Source organism: Tursiops truncatus, chromosome 1, assembly GCF_011762595.2.
Source record: "Tursiops truncatus isolate mTurTru1 chromosome 1, mTurTru1.mat.Y, whole genome shotgun sequence".
Taxonomy (NCBI): domain Eukaryota; kingdom Metazoa; phylum Chordata; class Mammalia; order Artiodactyla; family Delphinidae; genus Tursiops; species Tursiops truncatus.
The window spans coordinates 75,929,965-75,950,894 of record NC_047034.1 but is presented as its reverse complement, the minus strand read 5'-3'; the positions used below and the strand labels follow the sequence as shown (position 1 = coordinate 75,950,894).

At 42.1% G+C, this 20,930-nt stretch overlaps 1 protein-coding gene across 2 annotated transcripts; it reads left to right on the top strand.

The window, feature by feature from the left end:
• Positions 1–298: 298 nt before the first annotated feature.
• MRPS21 (mitochondrial ribosomal protein S21) lies at positions 299–13,979 on the top strand. 2 transcript variants are annotated; one of them, XM_004322831.4, is made up of 3 exons: positions 299–426; positions 860–974; positions 13,399–13,979. In XM_004322831.4, the coding sequence occupies exons 2-3, from the start codon at positions 892–894 to the stop codon at positions 13,577–13,579; spliced, it is 264 nt and encodes an 87-aa protein (XP_004322879.1). In that variant the 5' UTR covers positions 299–426; positions 860–891; the 3' UTR covers positions 13,580–13,979. The 2 variants fall into 2 exon arrangements, with proteins under 2 accessions (XP_004322879.1, XP_019775525.1); XM_019919966.3 differs by lacking the exon at positions 299–426 and adding an exon at positions 457–644.
• The last annotated feature ends 6,951 nt before the right edge of the window (positions 13,980–20,930 follow it).

The window sequence follows — 20,930 nt, the reverse complement described above, 5'->3', positions numbered from 1 at the left end:
TATCTATATAAGGTTTAATAGGATTACAGCAGAGATTGGCACCACATTTTAAATCAACTATACTTCAATTTAAAAAAAAAGATTTAATAGGATTAAGGGGTACGGAATCGGGCTGACCTCTGATGCCGAAGGACGGCGACTCCACGAGAAAGCGAGGAATCCGTTTAGGGCAGAATTTAAGGCAACAAGTATTTTGCTTTGTCAGGTGTTGAGTCCAGGCCCGGGGGTTGGCGGTGGTGGGGGAGGATTAGAGAAACAGCCAACCCCGGCCAGAAGGACGGTTGCCATGGTTTCCACGTAGCTTCATTTCCCTTTCAGCCTCATTGTCTTCGCGCGGCGCTGGAGATCACGCAACTTCCGCTTCCGGTCGGGGCGGGCTTCCAGTCGGCTGGGCGCCGAGCGTTGAGGACCTTGTGCGGGGGAAGGGTAAAGTGAGGCGGGTGTGGCGGGAGGGCGGGGTTCTCGCGATTCCCCCCTTCCAGGCACGGAGAGACCCTGTTCCCGGCTCCCACCCCAAACCGTCCTGGGACGAGGAGCGGTAATTGGGAGGGAGAGGGGACGCCTGCGGCGCGTCCCGGTCTCCCATGACCGGCCAGATAAATCTACGTGGGGACGCCCTGCTACCGTCTGTCTTCTTCCCTATGGTAGGGTTTGTATTGGCAAAGAGATCGGGCGAATCTTGATAACAGTCGCGTATACTTTCTAGGATATGAGGACTTGCAGGTGCCCCAGTCGCGCATGTTCCAGAGCCCGTTGCATTTCCGGTTCCTGAATAAGCTACGTCGTTGTGTATTCTGTTGTGTTTCTCTTTATTAGCTGGTCTCTATACTTTACTACCCCTTTCTCCGTCATACTTTAGGTCCTGCAGACTGAAGACTTAAATCCAAGGTCATGGCAAAACATCTGAAGTTCATTGCCAGAACTGTGATGGTACAGGAAGGGAATGTGGAAGGTGCATACAGGACCCTAAACAGGTAACTGGTTAGGGACCAGAATCATGCCTAGACCAACTCTTGAGAAGTGCGGTGGTTATTCTCTCACTTCCCCTGTTGTAGGTTGTCTCAAACCAGTGCCAGCCCAGGTGTTCACAGCCTTGAAACTTCTCAGACCCTCAGTTTACTATATTAAAAATGAAATTCTTTCCCAAACCTAACTGTGAGGCTTACTTATCAGCCGTCATTCCTTTGATAATGAACCTGAATTCTACCCAAGACTTTAAAAAGAGCCCAAAGGGAAAATCAAGTTATAAAATTGCTAGTAAGCGAAAACATAGTACATGATATATAGAAAGCTGAGTGAGGGATTGGTGTGGGACAAGGCTAATGGAAAAGATGAACTCAGATTTGGGATCTTAGAGAAGCAAGCAAGAGATAGAAAAGTGTTACAGGTTCAGAGAAAGGTTAACAACACAAGCAAAAACAAGATGGAAATGAACTGGCTGGAGTGGAGGAGCTGTATTGAAAGGTTTTGAATGCTAGGGTAAGAGATGTAGAATGACTCTAATAAAAAACGCCTCACAGTTGTGGTTTCTCAAGAAAATAGTTCCTTAAGCTTCCCTTATCACTAGTTGTAAGGATTTTGAGTTTCACTTATCATTTTTTCCCCAGTGAAGCAGAGTTTGGAGAAACAAATGCTTGTTGAGTTGAATTATCAAATAATTATATGAAAGAGATGTTAATATATGAGCTGGTCCTCTGCCTTAAGGCCACTAAGGTGGTAGCTTTATGTCATAAGTAAGAGAAGCCTAGGGAGATTGAGTTATATTCCTTGGGTTACAATTGTTGAATGGTGGAAAGAAGCATAAATCACAATTTTCTAGTGCAATGTTCTTTGCTCTGTTACTACATTATTGACTAGTTTCTCTGGAAATGGAGAGACCTATGGCAGTCACTCTGCAGTTAAGAATCCTTATTTGATTGGGTTTAAATATAGGTGGGGTTCTTGGGGACTAAGAAGGTAAATGAAAGAGAACCAATTCTTATCCAAGCAAAGAGTTCTAGGTGCGGAGGGCTGGATGGCAGAGGACCATAGTAAATGAGGACAAAGGTGCTGTCAGAAGCTATGTAATTGAGAAGCAGTTGCAGGCTGAGGATGATTTGTATGTCTTTTAAAAGGATCTGGTCTTGGGTCAGCCTCTTCTTTCAGTGACTGTGCATGCCAGTCATATCCTTGGGCAGAAGCTGTTCCCTCTGCATTTTCACTTGCGTCTAAAGTAAAGATAATCAGTTAAGTACAGGGCAGTAAGATAATCCTATTTCATGTTTTTGTATTGCTGCTCATTCCCTACTCTCCTATTTTAGACCTTTAAGTGGCATGTCTGTGGGAGGGTTGAGATGTCTAATGATCTTTCTCTGCCCCTATACTGGAAGTACCAAGTGAATGTCTTTACAGATTCTGAAGTGAATTAGCTAGTGAGATGAAATGCTGAATTTGGGGAAAGGAAGTCTTGTAGATTACCTCACCCTTCTGACCTCTTCCTGTAAGTTTTTTGTTTGTTTGTTTTTTGGTTGTGCAGTGCAGCTTGCAGGATCTTAGTTCCCCACGAGGGATTGAACCTGGGGCCCCTGCAGTACAAGCGCAGAGTCCTAACCACTGGACCGCCAGGGAATCCCAAGTTTTTTTCTGTATGATTTATTTTGGTGGATTTAGATGGGTCTTCTAACTAGGGTGACTGTGATGTTTGTATTGTTAAGGGATGTCAAAGGGCAGCTGTTAACCTGATGGTAAAACAAATTGCCAGAGGCTCAGCTTTAGCTCCCCTCACCTCTTTTATTCTTAAAGAACAAATAACACAAAAGCAAGAATTTTGTTTTTAGGAAATTAACTACTCTGATGAAGAACCAAAAAATAATTTGTGCAGCATTATTTATTGAACTATTTCTTACAGTTGTATCAAGAAAGTAGCTACAGGGAATTCCCTGGCAGTCCAGTGGTTAGGACTCTGCCCTTCCACTGCATGGGGCACGATTGGGGGTGGGGAGGTGGGGGCGTGAACTAAGATCCCACATGCTGCGCAGCATGGCCACAAGGCCAAAAAAAGAAAGAAAGAAAGAAAGAAGCTACAACTTTAATACTTTTTTTTTTTTTTTTTTTTTTTTTTGGCGATACGCAGGCCTCTCACGTTGCGGAGCACAGGCTCTGGACGCGCAAGCTCAGCGGCCATGGCTCACGGGCCCAGCCGCTCCGCGGCACGTGGGATCTTCCCGGACCGGGGCATGAACCCGTGTCCCCTGCATCAGCAGGCGGACTCTCAACCACTGCGCCACCAGGGAAGCCCCTTAATACTTTTGACCAAAGCCAGGCCTAAAAATAGTTTTCTCACATAAATGAGGCAGTGTAACTTAGTGGTTTAGAGCACAGAGCCAACTGACTGGTTCAGATCCCTGCTGTGCCATTTATTGGCCTCATAATCTGTGATTAGCTACTTAATATCTCTGCCTCAGTTTCTTCAGTAAAATGGAACTAATAATAGTGCCCACCTCATAGGGTTGATGTGAGGATTAAGTTAGTAATATAAATAAATTGCTTAGGACAGTGCTTGGCACATAGTAGGCATTATGTGTTAGCTATAATCATAATTTGGAAGTAACTGTAAGGGAGTTTTTACCCTTTTGGTTTTACTTCGTGGGTGATTTGTTTATTCATTTGTTTTGAGAGATTGACAGTTTGCTTTAACTCTTTTTTCTCTTATGCTCCCTGATTATCAAGTTATGCTCAAGGTGGCCTGGAGGTGAAAAAATGAGAAAATAATTTAGCTTTATTTTGTCCTGAGGCTCTAGTTGGCTGCTGGTATATTGGAATGACTTTTCCTATACATGCTGGTACTTTCCAACCAAGGCTTCTTCTCTATATGCTAATGCTAATCTCATTTTGAAATAACAGCATTTACTCCCTCTGTATGCACTGCTCCCTCATCCCCCATTTCCACTTACAAAAATTGAAAACCTGAAAAACAAAATGTTTCTAACTTCCTTCCTAAAGGAGTTGATCATCTCTCTATTGATGCCAAGTCTGCAGAAAGCATAAGGCCAATTCACCTTCTGAGAGAAGACTCTTCTTCTATTTTTTTGCCTGGGATTGTTCTAATTAACCTGGAAACAAATCTCTGTATCTCCGCCTCTTATGAAGTCCTAATTTAGCAAATACCTTTGTATTTAAGCAACATGAGGGTTTTGCTTTTCCTGTTTTTTCTTTTCTTTTTTTTTTTTTTCATTTTGTCTGAAAATCTTTCCTGATCCCAGGTGTGGAGTGGGTGTAGGTGAGAAAAAAAGAAATAAATGACAGAAGGTGAGGTGTGTTTGGATACCTTCTGTCATCTGGCCTGGCCTAATACTATCTTATACCTTCTTGTTCCTAAGAATCTGTTTTCAAATATCTCTAAATTGATTTCTTCCTTCTTTCCTTTTTTCTTCCCTCCTTCCTCCTTTTTGTTAAACAAGAGCCCCATACTTTTAAGATTCTCTTTTTATAGGTGAATTGCAGTTTATGCATACTTTTTTCCTGGGTAGAAATGCTCATTTTAGTCAGAAACAGCAGGAAACTGGTCAGTGTAACGCTATGTGGTTTTTGACCCTGCTGCCAATCACCTGGGGGAATCTTTATTTAAAACAAAAAACAAAAACCCTTGTGATGTCAGGGCCCAACCTGAGACTAAATCAATCTCTCGATGGTGGCGTCTGACCAGCAGCATTTTTTACAATGTCTCATGAGATTTTAATATTCAGCTAGGATTTTAATAGTCTTAAGGGTAGAGACCTATGCTTTTTCATTTGTATATTCCTTGCATTTACCAAAGTGTCAGGTGCATAGAAAGCTCTCAATAAATGTCTACTTAATGAATATAAATGTTCCTTTATCTTCTGTCACTCCCTAAGTTTAGTGTTTGTCAAACCTTTCCACTGAAGTATACTTAACAGGAGAGGAGAGTGAAGGAACTATAAGGGGTTCTTCCACCGCAAGCAAACATGGAATTTCTTTTTTTAATCTCTCTTTTTTTAATTAAAATTTTAGGTGATTTTTATTTGTTGTCTTTACGTTTGTTTTAGGGCTAGCACCCCCACTTCCACTCTAGTTAAAGTTGGTCCTCCAGGCAGATGCATTGAATTTATCTAGAGATTTTTGTCTTTGGATAGTACCCTTGGCATTCTATCAAGTATCCTAGGTAAGAAATGTGGTATTACTTTTTCCTCACTCCAGGGAGGAACATAGGAATAGATCTGGGGGGGAAAAATAGATCTGGGGGGGGAAAACAATGTACATTGCTGAAAAAGAAAAGAATTTGATCAGAAAGGAGAGGCATGGTTAGGCAGAAAAAAAAAATGAAGAAATTCTGGTCCCAGATACTCAGGGCCTGAGGTGTGATAATCTCGTTTTAGGCTTCCTTATGAATTTGGAAAACTCGAACTTTGTGACTAAGGTTATCTAGGAAAACAGTGCAAGAAGTGCATGGTTGGAAGAAGCCAGCCTGGAGCAAGTATTATGGCAGTGATTTTTATAATCTTTGGGGAGGATATGTATTTTGTCAATGTAGATTTATTCTTTAGGAAGCTGCATTTATGTTCCTTTTTATCTTGGAGTGTTAGATACATATCCTTAAATTGTATTTTAGCCTCAGGAGAAAAAAGTGAACAAATATTTTGTTCTTAAAATAGGCAAGGACTTTTAAGCATCCAAATGTGAGCACGTTGGTTCTGGAGTGTCCCAGCCTTCCTATCTGTCAGTCTGTCAAACACAGTAAACACAGTATTTTCTTTCTTTCCTTTTTTTTATAAATTTATTTATTTTATTTATTTTTGGCTGCATTGGGTCTTCGTTGCTGCGTGTGGGCTTTCTCTAGTTGCGGGGAGCGGGGGCTACTCTTCATTGTGGTGCACGGGCTTCTCATTGCGGTGGCTTCTCTTGTTGCGAAGCATGGGCTCTAGGCGCGCAGGCTTCAGTAGTTGTGGCTCACTGGCTCTAGAGCGCAGGCTCGGTAGTTGTGGCGCATGGGCTTAGTTGCTCCACGGCGTGTGGTATCTTCCCGGACTAGGGCTTGAACCCATGTCCCCTGCATTGGCAGGCGGATTCTTAACCACTGCACCACCAGGGAAGCCCAGTATTTTCTTTCTCTTTCTTTCTTTTTTTTTTTTTTAAATTTATTTATTTAATTTATTTATTTTTTGGCTGCGTTGGGTCTCCGTTGCTGCGCGTGGGCTTTCCCTAATTGAAGTAAGCGGGGGCTACTCTTCGTTGTGGTGCACAGGCTTCTCATTGCGGTAGCTTCTCTTGTTGCGGAGCACAGGCTCTAGGCACACAGGCTTCAATAGTTGTGGCATGCAGGCTCAGTAGTTGTGGCTCATGGGCTCTAGAGCTCAGGCTCAGTAGTTGTGGCACATGGCTTAGTTGCTCTGCAGCATGTGGGATCTTCCTGGACCAGGGCTCGAACCCATGTGCCCTGCATTGGCAGGCAGATTCTTAACCACTGAGCCACCAGAGAAGCCCTTTTTTTTCTTGTATTGAAGTACAGTTACTGTATAATATTATATAAGTTACAGGTGTACAATATAGTGATTCACAATTTTTTAAAGGTTATACTCCATTTATATTATTGTAAAATATTGGCTATATTCCCCATGTTGTACAATATATTCTTGTAGCTTATTTATTTATTTATTTGGCTGCGCCATGCAGCTTTGGGGACCTTAGTTTCCTGACCAGGGATCAAACCCAGGCCCTGGCATTGAAAGTGGTGAGTCCTAACAACTGGACCGCCAGGGAATTCCTCTTGTAACTTATTTTATACCTAATAGTTTGTACTTCTTAATCCTCTACCCCTATATTGCCCCTCCCCTCCCCTCTCCCCACTGGTAACCACTAGTTTGTTCTCTATATCTGTGGGTCTGCTTCTTTTTGTTACTTTCACTAGTTTATTGTATTTTTTAGATGCCGCATATAAGTGAGATTATACAGTATTTGTCTTTCTCTATATGACTTATTTCACTTAAGCATAATGCCTTCCAAGTCCATCCAAACACAGTATTTTCTGACACTTTACTTCTTTTCTTCTGGTTTTCCGTAATGTCCTCTGGCTGCCTTTGCTGTATATCTCTCTTAAATCCCGGGCTTCTCCTCGTTTCTCTCAGCTTTCTGATAGTTGGTAGTTTAAAAATAAGTTGCATGTTCTGTGGTCTAATTACAACAATAGGTATGAGAGCAAATGAGAGGAGAGGGAGGTGGTTAAAGCTTTAGCATGTTTGGAGCACAGATGTAGTCTTACATAGGAAATAGCCTATGTGTCTGCACAGTGAGACCACCACAAAATGCTTGTTATATAACCAAGGGCCCTCATTGGTGCCCTGGGATGAAGAGATGGAGAGTGGGGGGTCATTAGGAAGCCCTGCGTGATTGGCTGGTGCCCAAGTAAAGAAAGGCAAGCACACTGGAAGCATGCCCAGTTGAACCCTTTTATTCCTGGTAGGTGAGCTTCTGGGCCCATTGAGTCCTTCTGTGTACATGTTGATCCTGATGTAGGCTGGCTACACTGACATGTGAGTCTGCCACCCCCAAATTCCCCAGCCCAGACAGCTCAGCTCCTTTTACATAGTCTGTTGAACTGGCAGCTGAGTTCTCCTTAAATGTTAGGTTGCCAGGTGCCCAAACTCCAGGTTGATCTGTTTACTCTAAACCCCTTGGTTGACTAGTCCTTGAACTACCTGTGAAAGCAGAAGCATCATTAGTAACACCCTCTCTATTTACTTCATGAGTTCTACAAAACTCTTCCTACATCCTTTATTAGAAGTGAGTTGAGTAGATGCCTCTACTTTAGGGATTCTGGAACATTTGAAGATAATCTGTGCTTTTTCAGGATACCTAGAAAGTGCACGGTAAGGAAGGAAATCCTCACCTTGCACCTTGGAATTTATTTGGTTTGTGTTTTGGAACTAGAACCATCCAAGGAACACCATTTAGCAACCCCATCATTATGTTGGGGGCCACCGATCTTTTCACTTTTTTCACCTCCTCTAACATTCCTTTGGTACTTTTTTCTTGTCTGTCTTTTCTGCCTGACCACACAGGCATTTACTTGGTAAGATGATCACTTCTGTTTCAGAACCCTTTTGAAACTCCAGTAGGATACCTGAGTGTGTTTCTAAACTCCTCCTCCTTTTGCTGTTTTCTTTCATACTACTTTAAACTGTCTTTGTCATTCCAGTAGGCTCTTCTTCCTAGGTGAAGTCATATCTAGGGTCTCTGTTCTTTTCATAGTCTCTCCTCAAATCCAGTCTCCTTGCCCTTTTTATATTTCCAGTCTTTCCCTTTCAGGCACTTTTTTTGTTGTTGTTTTTTCTGTTTTTTCTCTAATATACTAGTCTCTAGTCCAAAAAGTGGCCTTCATTAAATAGCAGTAAACAGGGTCTAGACAGAAATAAATACTTAATTGTTTGGATCAATTCCTTTCCCTTTGTGTGCCATGTCTTCTTGGCTTGCATCTTTTTACTCTAATTAAGGAGCCTGGCCCAGCTCTTTCCTCCCTCATTTTTCGCTTTGCCCATGGGCACCGCAATAATTTGTCTTTCAAACCTCAGTGGTTTTTGTTTGAGAAGCAGAGTGCTATTACAGAGCACTGCACTAAAGACCTGAATTCTACTGCTAGCTCCATTTTGTGACCTTGGGCAGGTCAGCCTCTCTAAACTTCAGTTTTCTAATCTGTAAAGAGATGACGGGAACTCCCCTGGTGGTCCAGTGGTAAGATCCTGCATGCCGTGTGGTGCGGCCAAAAAAAAAAAAAAGATGACATTACCTGCTTAATCAGTTTCATAGGATAATGATTAGGGTCATGGATATGAAAATGCTATCTAAAGTCTAATGTGCCATTTTAGTAAAGGTAATATTGAGGCCTTCTGAGCTAATATTCCCAAGAACTGTGTCTGTTAGAAAGTAACTTAATCCCTTGAGCTGTGGACATTTGTCAATCACCAAGAGGATTCATTTTTGTCATACATTTACTGATATTTGCTCTTTTGCCAAGTACTATATTAAATGCAAAAATAAAAGACTTAATCTCTAACCTTAGAAAGCACACAACCCTGTAAGGGAGAATTTAAAAACTAAAAAACCAAACATGGCTAAATATAATACTGTCTGATCAGTGCTTTGAAAGTGTACTGTGGCATTGGTTCTCCCTGGACCATTAGCAGCAAAATCATTTGGGAACTTGTTAGAAATGCAGATTCGTGGGCCCCACCCTAGACCTGTGGAATCAGAAACGAGGTGGCACAGCAGTCAGTGTTTTAACAAGTTTTCCAGGTGACTGTTGCATGAGTCTCAAAGTTTGAGAACCACTGTGCGTTGGGAACAGAGAGAAGGAGTGATTAATTTCTCCTGGACCAGTTTACAAATATCATTACCCGTTGATCTGGGCCTTTGAAGAATAAATAGCCTTTCATAAAACAGAAAAAGAAAGGAATCATATTCTCAGAGAACATCATGAACAAATGTAAAAAATACATGTGTAGTGTGTTTGGAAAACACCTAGTTCAATATGACTAGACATAGGCTTTTTAGGACAAGTTATTAAAGATAAAGCTAGAGAGAGAGAGGGTGAAGCTCAATTGTTTAGGACTTTGAGCTTAGACTAGTGGTTCCCAAATTTATCTGCACATTGCAATTACTTAGGGAACTTAACAAACCCTGCCCGTGTCCCTCCCCTCTTGTGACTTAATTGGAATGTTTTAAAGATCCCCAAGTGATTCTAATGTGCAAACAAGTTTGGGAACCACTGGCTTAGACTATTTTGTTTATTGGGAAAGATTTTTTAACATCAGAGTACACAATCTGATTTATTTTTTATAAATTTATTTATTTATTTATTTTTGGCTGCATTGGGTCTTCGTTGCTGCGTGCAGGCTTTCTCTAGTTGGGGCGAGCGGGGGCTGCTCTTCGTTGCGGTGTGCAGGCTTCTTATTGTAGTGGCTTCTCTTGTTGCGGAGCACAGGCTCTAGGAGCACGGGCTTCAGTAATTGCAGCACGCGGGCTCAGTAGTTGTGGCTCATGGGCTCTAGAGCGCAGGCTCAGTAGTTGTGGCGCACAGGCTTAGTTGCTCCGTGGCATGTGGGATCTTCCCAGACCAGGGCTCGAACCTGTGTCCCCTGTATTGGCAGGCGGATTCGTAACCATTGCGCCACCAGGGAAGCCCCACAATCTGATTTATGTTTTAGGACAATAATTGGTGTAGGGAAGGAGAATGGAAATAGGGCAGCCTGTTTACCCTTCACAATTCAAATAAGGTATCCGTTAGAAAGCTTTCATAACCACCTTCTTATCAAGTCCAGATTATATACCTCTCCTGTGTGCTTCCCTTATCTTTGCATCTATCACATTCTATTGTAATTCTTACATAATTGTCTTCTCTACTAGACTGCAAGGGTAGGGAACTATGCCTAAGTTTGTTTTATATCCTCAGCATTTAACACAGTGTCTGGTACAGAGTTGGGATTCCATAAATACTTATTGATTAAATGACCAGTTAGATGATTATTTCAGTACAGGTATAAGGACCATAATAAGAGCTGTAGCCATAGGGAAAGGAGAGAAGGAAAAGATCTAAGAACTATTTCAGGTTATAGAATGTATAGGATATTGTAAATGTGAGTGTAGGAAGTAAAGGAGAAGGCCTACTCCAGGAACATGGTGAGATTTTTAGCTTGACTAACTGGTGATGCCATTAGCAGAGAGAGTACAGAGGAGGAAGAATGAATTTTAGGAGGAGATAATAAAATTGGTTTTTGTGGGGTTTAAGGCAATTGGAAACATCAGTCTAGTTCTAAGATAAGATTGGGGCTAGAGATAATGATTTAAGAGTCAACCAGTGTCTGGGTCCATTCTCAAGTGTGGCTCTACATTAGAATTACTGAGGTATATTTAAAATATACCCAGTGTATAACCCCACTGGAGACCAATTAAATCAGAATCTCTGAGGAACGGGACCAAGGCATGAATACTTTTTAAAGGCTCTTCAGGAAATGATTGCATTGTGCACAGGGTTGAAGCCCGTGGTAAAGTTTAAGGGAATCATGTAGAACCAAAAAGGAGGTGGTTTACAGTCAGAATCTGGAGGGATACCAACAGTTAAGGGTAAATTAGGAAGAAAGCCAGCAATGGAGACCCTTTTGTGGGCCAAGATACTGAGTCTTTGGTGCCCTACTTTTTTTTGGCTGCGTTGGGTCTTCGTTGCTGCGCGCAGGCTTTCTCTAGTTGCGGCGAGTGGGGGCTACTCTTTACTGCAGTGTGTGGGCTTCTCATTGCGGTGGCTTCTCGTGGTGGTGGCTTCTCGTTGTGGAGCACGGGCTCTAGGCGCGTGGGTTTCAGTAGTTGCAGCATGTGGGCTCAGTAGTTGTGGCACGTGGGTCCTACAGAGCACAGGCTTCAGTAGTTGTGGCACACGGGGCTTAGTTGCTCTGTGGTATGTGGGATCTTCCTGGACCAAAGATTGAACCTGTGTCCCCTGCATTGGCAGATAGATTCTTAACCACTGTGCCACCAGGGAAGTCCCCTGGTGCTCTGCTTTTCTATTGTACAACTCTAGTGTTGGATCCACATGACTTCTGGGCATGACTGTGTTTTCAACAGAACCTGAATTATCTACTCCTCCCACTTCTGGGAGTTGGCAACAATTCCCTTGCCTCCCATCTCCCTGCCACTAAAACCTAGACAAACTGATCTTACAAATCAGCAGGAGCCTAGGAGAGGATCCCAAAGGATAGTGGTTCCCATGTCTATTCACATTTGTAATGTACCCAAAGCTCAAATCTTTTCAAGTACATGTTCAATCTATTATTGTTATCTTGGGCCTTTGGTATAACATACCAGCAATAAATAGGGCTTCCCACTGAGCGAAAGTAGCTGGTAGTTTCTTACTTTTATTTCCTTCTGCTGTCCCCCTTCCAGTTATAATAGCCATGTCTCAACTTCTCTACCTCCAATTGTGTTTTTGACTTACTTTTTACATGTAATGAAAGGAAAGAGTAGGCAGGAATGGGGTCGTGTAAGGTGCCTCCAGACCTCCTCAGGACCAACTGATGATGAGTTGAGAGGGAGAGACAAGTTTCAGATTGGAGCCAGAGCTCTCAGGAGCCCAGGGATAAGGTAGGTTATAGAATAAACCCCCGTGTCCTCTTGGCTCAGTGAGAACAAAGGGGCTGGTTTGAGTAAGCATGTTATGAATCCAAGAGAAACTGTGTTGTAAGGAATTAGGTGGGCAGGAAAAAACAAATTGAACTAAATTAAGATTGATAAAATATGGTTTCTGTCTTCAGGGATTATTAGTCTAGTGAGGGAGACATTTGTATAAATAACTAACAGAATGGCAAAATGAAATAATCTCTAAATAGGTATACAACAAAATTATTTTCTCTAAGAAGATGAGAAAGCTTTTGTGGAGAGATGGCATCTGGATTTAGCATCAAAAAGATGTGGAAAATCTCAGAAGGTTGGCAGCTAGGGGTTGGGGATGGCATTCTAGGCTGAGGAAGCAGTGTGAGTAAAGACTTGGTATTAATGTGTGTTCAGAGAGTAGTCAGTAAAATAGTGTGGTTGGAGAATGTGGTACATGGAAAAATCATGGTTGAGGCTGTTATTTTTTTTTTTTTTTTTTTTTTTGCGGTACGCGGGCCTCTCACTGTGGTGGCCTCTCCTGTTGTGGAGCACAGGCTCCGGACGCGCAGGCTCAGCGGCCATGGCTCACGGGCCCAGCCGCTCCGCGGCATGTGGGATCTTCCCGGACCGGGGCACGAACCCATGTCCCCTGCATCGGCAGGCAGACTCTCAACCACTGCGCCACCAGGGAAGCCCGAGGCTGTTATTTTAATGCTCCCATTTGTATCACTGTTGTGATAAGGGCCTCTTCTTTCCCTGTATTAAATGGGCCCAGATATTTCTCAGACTTACAGACTTCAGCTGCATCAGCTCTTAAACACAGTAGGGGTGGAACTACATTCTCCACTAAGGACCACATAGGAATCACCCCTAGTTATTTTTTCCTATTGCAAATGACTTACCCATTTGAAAATTCTGAAATGGCCCCTTGGTTGAGACTCACTGCCATAGGGAGCCACTGTTCTTTTGGGTCTGTGCCATATCCCTCAGGTGTGTTGTGGTAGAAAAAAAAAAAGGTTGAGAACATGACCATGACTATAAACTCCCCAAGAACAAGGACTATATAATTAATTGCCTTTTTATTTCCCCACATATTACTGTTTGGTGCCTGGCCTCTATATGTTGGCAGTTAATGCTGTATTGTCACTATTTCACACCATTTTTACAGACACCAGTTATTTGGTCAATTGACTTCTGATCATTGTGAAACTGGAAAAGAACAATAAGGAGCCTAAGCCTCTAACTTCATTGCCTGTCTTTATACAGAATCCTTACCATGGATGGGCTCATTGAGGACATAAAGCGACGGCGATACTACGAGAAGCCTTGCCGCCGGCGACAGAGGGAAAGCTATGAAACCTGCCGGCGAATCTACAACATGGAAATGGCTCGCAAGATCAACTTCTTGATGCGAAAGAATCGGGCGGATCCGTGGCAGGGCTGCTGAGGCCTGTGGATAGGAGGCCCCATGTGAAAATCCTTATCCAGCTGTCTCCACCTCTTTTCTTTCTCCCACCCCATTTTCTCTTACCTTTCTTACAATAAACTCACGTATATGCAAGAAGGCCTGCATATATAGAAGCAATCCCACTAGTCAGCAATAGACACTTTCTTGTATTAAGTCAAAGAGAAACCGAGTCCAAAAGTAGTCTGGTAGTAGAACGGTGGTTGCCAAGGGCTGGTGTTGGGAGGAGGGGAATGGGAAATTATTGTCTAATGAGAGCAGAGTTTCAGTTTGGGAAGATGAAAAAGTTCTGGAAGTGGATAGTGGTGATACTTGCACAACAACGTGAATGTACTTAATGCCACTGAACTGTACACTTAAATGATTAAAATGTTAAATTTTATGTTTTGTATATTTTACTGTAATTTTTAAAATTTATTTATTTATTTATTTGGCTGCGCCAGGTCTTAGCTGCAGGACACAGGATCTTCGCTGCCGCCTGCGTGATCTTTAATTGTGGCATGAGGGATCTAGTTCCCTGACCAGGGATCGAATCTGGGCCCCCTACATTGGGAGCATGGAGCCTTAGCTGCTGGACCACCAGGGAAGTCCCTATATTTTACTGTAATTTTTTAAAATGTAGTCTGAAGTGGGAAATTTTTTAAAATGTAGTGGAGTATATCTACCATGTCTAATTTTTATGAAACCCAAAGCAAGATCTTATTATTGGAAAACGATCTATTCCTCTTTACTGAACTGCCTTCCAACTATTAGGTAAAAGGAAGAGGAAACATGTATATATTTGGAATAAATTCTACTTCTGAAACACCCATCAACCGGGGTAGAGAGCTGGACCCTTCCCCAAAGGAATCCTTAAGACAGTCTAACATTCACCCCTGTTTTGTCTTTCCTGTGGTTTTTCTAAAGGAGGCTAGTGGAGGGTTGGTGGAAAAGAAAGCAGTAGATGGATGGTAGGAAAGAGAGAATGGGGGAGTGTTAAGAGAAAGAAGGGCACAAATCCAGAAATACCTACAGCAGTGGTTCTCAAAGTGTGATCTTCAGATCAGTAGCATCACCTGAGAAATTGCTAGAAATGGAAAATTTGGGACCTACTTTAGACCTTCTGAATTGGAAATTGAGGTTGAAGCCCGGCAATCTATTTTAACAAGCCCTGCAGGTGATTCTGATGCAGGCTAAAATTGGAGAACCATTGCCCTATAGTACTCAAAAGAGATTCCAGGTGGAGGTCCCAACTACCACCCCTGCCCTCCTCAACAGGCACTCCTGGGCATGGGACTCTTGACAGCTGGGGCATCTGACCACTGTGGGAAGACCAGCTGCTCTGCTTCCTCTCCTGCTGTGTTTCCTCTGATCTTGGTCCCCTAACAGCCATGCCTGCTAGTATAAGGAGAGTTGGTGCCAACCCCTGTAGGAGAATGCAGAGGGTAGGTGGAAGTGGCTAGCCCATCTCTCCTCACCCTGAGTGGAGCCCACTCAGCACAGTGTTAAAAAAGGAAGTAAACAATGTGTAACTGATTCACTTTGTTATAAAGCAGAAACTAACATACCATTGTAAAGCAATTATACTCCAATAAAGATGTTAAAAAAAGGTAAACAGAGCCAACTGCCAAGCCTCCTATCTCTCCAGATTACTAGTGTTCAAATATTGCCCCCTTGTGGTACAGTAGCGTGGCTTCAGATTTCTGGTCTTAATTCTGTCTTCAGTGTCTTTTTCTCTCTTTCACAATAACCATACTTACTGATTAAACAGCAGATATCATGGAACCAGTGTTCCTTGTGTCTCAGGGCTTGATTGTCTTTCTTCCACTCATCAGGAATAAGGCCCATGGTGAATAAAGCATATTATTGGGCACTACATAGAAACAGCTTATAAATAGAAGATCTGGTCCTTGCCCTCTAGAGACTTACATTGCGGTTTGAGAAATTCTATATACAGACTGTCTTCAACTCTGTTACTTTTGTACAACCTCATTTTAATAAGTTAACAAATTAGACACTGATACTTCTGAATCACCTTTCAATCTCTGAATTTGGTCTTCAGTACATTACTTCTGAATGATTTTGAGCCACAGCATGTTATCACCTGTTGCCGATTGCTGTTGCTAAAGAATAAAGACCTGGCTTCTGCCAAGATGGCAGGGTATGTTTGTGATAGCAGTACTAGGTCTGTTACTTGGCAGCACTTCTCCCTGTTAAGTGGCAGCTTTTCTCTGAGGCTAAAGTTGCTTCTGTCGTCTCTCCAAAATACTAAGGGGTGGCTAAGCTCTGGAATTCGTCTCTGAAATTATCCCCTGCTTGTCCTAATCTCCAGTCCTGACCACTGTCCATGTACCCTGGAGCAGTGAACAATGATGGGTTGTAGCAGGTGGCCAGTAGAAAAGGCCTCGTGTGTGAGAAGCGGGTAGCTGACTTGGTGAGGTCCCAATCAGCTTGTGCTGTCATGGAAGAAAGACCTTCCACTCCCTGCTCTGGGAAGCTAGAGGATACCTCATGGTCATTTAATGAGTGGGGATTGCCCTAATCTTTTTATTCCTGCATCACCTTCGGGAGAGGGGTGCTTTAGTATTTACACAGTTACAGGGCGATAGATACAATACCTCCTACCTTGATCTTTGGCACCTATGACATCTCTTAGATGTCCACTGGATTACCTCTGTCAGGCATGTTTAGTACTCTGGAAACAGGTACCCCTTTAAAATTGGACTCTGTTGAGTAACTTTGACATTGTACTTTTTAAAGTTTTCAGAAGTGCACTAAGTACAAAATAAGTTTGCCTATATGTTAACTGAAAATACTAAGGAATAACTACTCACTGTATACAGTAAGTCCTCTACATACAAACCTTCAAGTTGCGAACTTTCAAAGATGTGAATGTGCGTGCCAGCCCCTGCATGCCAGCTGTTGTACTGTACTACTGTACTTTTCAAGGTACTATACTGTAAGATTAAAAATGTTTTATTTTTTGTGTTTATATACATATTATTTGTGTGAAGAGTATTATAAACCTATCACAGTACAGTACTATATAGCTGATTGTGTTAGTTGGGTACCTAGGCTAACTTTGTTGGACTTACAAACAAATTGGACTTACGAACATGCTCTTGGAACAGAACTCGTTCATACGTAGGCGACTATTCAGACTGTATTAAGTGTAGGTAGTTGAAGGAAAAGGAAAAGATTGGAGCTTCTAGTATGTGCCAGCTACCTTATATGCATAGTTTTTTACATAGTCAAAAAGATCTAGATTCAGGGGCTTCCCTGGTGGTCCAATCGTTAAGACTCCTCACTCGGGCTTCCCTGGTGGCACAGTGGTTAAGAATCTGCCTGCCAATACAGGGGACATGGGTTCGAGCCCTTGTCTGGGAAGATCCCACATGCCGCGGAGCAACTAAGCCCGTGTGCCACAACTACTGAGCCTGCGCTCTAGAGCCCACGAGCCACAGCTACTGAGCCTGCGTGCCACAACTACTGAAGCCCGAGCTCTGCAACGAGAGGCCACGCAATGAGAAGCATGCGCACCGCAACGAAACAGTAGCCCCTATTTGCCACAAATGGAGAAGGCCCTCGACAGCAACGAAGATCCAACGCAGCCAAAAATAAAAATAAATAAATTTATTAAAACAAACAAAAACTCCTCACTCCCAGTGCAGGGGGCCCGGGTTCGCTCCCTGGTCAGGGAACTTGATCCTGCCTGCCGCAAGTAAAGATCCTGCATGCTTCAGCTAAGATCCCACATGCCACAACGAGGATCCTGCACACGGCAATGAAGATCCCATGTGCCGCAACTAAGACCCAGCGCATATATATATATATATATATATATAAAACATGAAGTTTACCATTTTAACCATTTTTAAATGTACAATTGAGTGTTATGTAACTATTACCACTATTTCCAAAACATTTTCATCACCTGAAATAAACTAATCATTAAACAATAATTTCCCACCCTCCACCCCCTGCCTCCCCATAGCGCCTGGTATTTGTCTATTCTATTTGTCTATTCTAGGTACTTCATATAAGTGGAATCATACAATATTTTCCCTTCTGTGTCTGGCTTATTTCACTTAGCATATTTTCAAGGTTTATCTATGTTGTACTATGCATCCGAAATTCATTCCTTTTTATGGAGGAAAAATATTCCATTGTGTTTATATATATGTATACATGTGTGTGTATATATATATGTGTATATATATATGCCACATTTTGTTTATTCATTCATCTGTCATTAAACACTTGGGTTGCTTCCACCTTTTCACTAATGTGAATAATGCTGCTATGAACGTGGATGTACAAGTATCTCTTTGAGACCCTACTTTTAGTTCTTAGGGTATATACGCAGAAGGAGAATTGCTGGATTATAGAGTAATCCTGTTTTTTGAGAAACCACCATGCATTTTTCCATAGTGGTTGCACCATCTTACATTCCCACTAACAGTGTGCAGCGTTCCGATTTCTCCATATCCTTGTCAACCCTTGTTATTTTCTGGGTTTTTTGATAGTAACCAACCTAATGGATGTGAGGTGGTATCTCCTTGTGGTTTAGATTTTTATTTCCCTAATGACTAATGATGTTGAGCATCTTTTCATGTGCTTTTTGGCCACCTGTATATCTTCTTTGGAGAAATGTGTAGTTAAGTCCTTTGCCCATTTTTTAATTGGGTTATTTGTATTTTGTTGAGTTATAGGAGTTCTCTATATATTCTATATATTAATCCCTTATTATATATATGACTTGCAAATATTTTCTCCCATTCTGTGGATTACCTTATCTCTCTCTTGATGGTGTCCTTTGATGCACAGAAGTTTTTAATTTTGAAGTCCAATTTATTTTTTCTTTTGTTGCTGTGTTTTTGGTGTTATATCCAAGAAAATTACTGCCAAATTCAATGTCATGAAGATTTTCCCGTTTTCTTCTAAGACTTTTTATGGTTTTCGCTCTTAAGTTTAGGTCTTTGATCCACTTTGGGTTAATTTTTGTATATGGAATGAGGAAGGGGTCTCATTCTTTTGCATGTGGATGTCCAGTTTTCCCTCCACCATTTGATGAAAGACTGTCCTTTTTCCATTGCATGGTCTTGACACCGTTTAAAAAACACAACTGACTGTGGACTTCCCTGGTGGCGCATTGGTTAAGAATCTGCCTGCCAATGCAGGGGACACGGGCTCGAGCCCTGGCCCGGGAAGATCCCACATGCCACGGAGCAACTAAGCCCACGTGCCACAAGTACTGAAGCCCGCGCGCCTAGAGCCCGTGCTCCGCAACAAGAGAAGCCGCTGCAATGAGAAGCCTGCGCACCGCAACGAAGAGTAGCCCCTACTCGCCGCAACTAGAGAAAGCCCACGTGCAGCAACAAGGACCCAATGCAGCCAAAAAAACCAAACCAAAACAACAACTGACAGTATGTGTGAGGTTTACTTCTGGGCTGTCTAATCTATTCTGTTGATCTATATGTCCATCCTTATGCCAGTGTCACACTAAATACGTTTTATTTGTTTTCTGTTGTTGTTTTTTAAAATCTATTTTATTTTTGGCTGCGCTGGGTCTTCGTTGCTGCACATGGGCTTTCTCTAGTTGTGGCGAGCGGGGGCTACTCTTCGATGCGGTGCGCGGGCTTCTCATTGCAGTGGCTTCTCTTGTTGCGGAGCACGGCTCTAGGCGCGCGGGCTTAGTAGTTGTGGCGCACGGGCTTAGTTGCTCCACGGCATGTGGGATCTTCCCAGACCAGGGCTCGAACCTGTGTCCACTGCATTGGTAGGCGGATTCTTAATCACTGCGCCACCAGGGAAGTCCCTAAATATGTTTTATAAGTTACATTTAATCTTCACAATATTCTTTTAAAGTAGAGACTTATTCTCATTTTATAATTGGGGCAACAACCTCAGAAAAATGTATTACCTGAAGGAATCACAGACTCACAGCTAGTAACTGCGAGACTAAGATTTAAACCCGTCTGATTCCAAATATTGGAAATAAAATCAGTTCCTAAAAAAAAAAGAAAATCCCTATGGGGAATTGAATCCAGGTAGTTAAAAGCACTGAAAATAAATTTACAACTCTGCAGAGTTAGAACTCATTAACCCATTCAACAGACTTTTTGGAGTGACTACTTATGTGAGACATTGGTTTTAGGTGCTGTAGATACAATGAGGAAACTGAGGCATGAATTAGTTGAGCAAGAAGTACCCTCAGTTTGCTACTCAAAGCCAGGATTTATTCACTGTTTCATCCTGCACCATCAGGGAAGGTAGATTTTGGTACATACTTCTCAAGCTTATTAAAAACCAGACTTTAAATACAAAAATCTGGTGCTCCCTGGGAAATTCTAATAACCTCCCTAGAGAATAACTGCATTTTCCAGTGAACCTACTATCTAAGAAAACATCTTAGGGTTTTCATTTCTGTCATTTGTAATCTGGAAATAATACTTTTTTTTTGAATTTTCCATGTATAAAATTGTGTCAATTTGGGGGCATGCTTTTTCCAAACTATACTTCACCCACACACAATGCATTTCAGAAACACTGGTTAAAAGGGTATTTAAAGTAGGTTTAAAGCCTCATTTTGAAGAAAGGGAAAAATACAGGCTTATTGGTAAAATGAGAAAAACATTGAGCCCTTACTATGCCTGGCACTATCCTAGGTCCTGGAGATACAATGTAACACAATTCCTGTCTGTAAGGAATTTCCATTCTTTTTTTTTTTTTTTTTTTTTTGCAATCACCTTATTATTGTTTCAGGCAAGATCATCAATGAATGCTAAAATTAGAAGGTGAAAATTTGATGAGAAACATGACATTTATGTAGTCACCAAGCATCTCCCCCATATTCTTTTTTTTTTTTTTTTTTTTTGGCCGCATCTTGTGGCATGCAGGATCTCAGTTCCCTGGTCTCAGTTCCTGGACCAGGGATCGAAACTGCACCCCATGCAATGGAAGCATGGAGTCTTAACCATGGACTGCCAGGGAATTCCCAGGAATTTCCATTCTTTAGGACACCAGACTTCAGCAGGTTCTGAGGCCTGTAAGATCCACTGCTAAAAAAGATCTGTTCTTTAATTCAACAAATATTTAATTGTGCCAGGTGGTATTGTAGGCATTTAAGATATATCAGTGAACAATGATTACTGCCTTTATGGAGTTGACATTCTAGCAGAGGAAGTCAGATGATAAGCAATAAATATAATAAGAAAATTACCTAGTACTAGTAGCATAAGTGGTGATAAGTACTATGGAAACAGGAAAAAGGAAACAAAAAATGGGATAGTTAACTGTGCCAAGCAGACTTCAGAATTAAATAGGGTGGCTGGGGAAGACTTCTCTGAGGTTA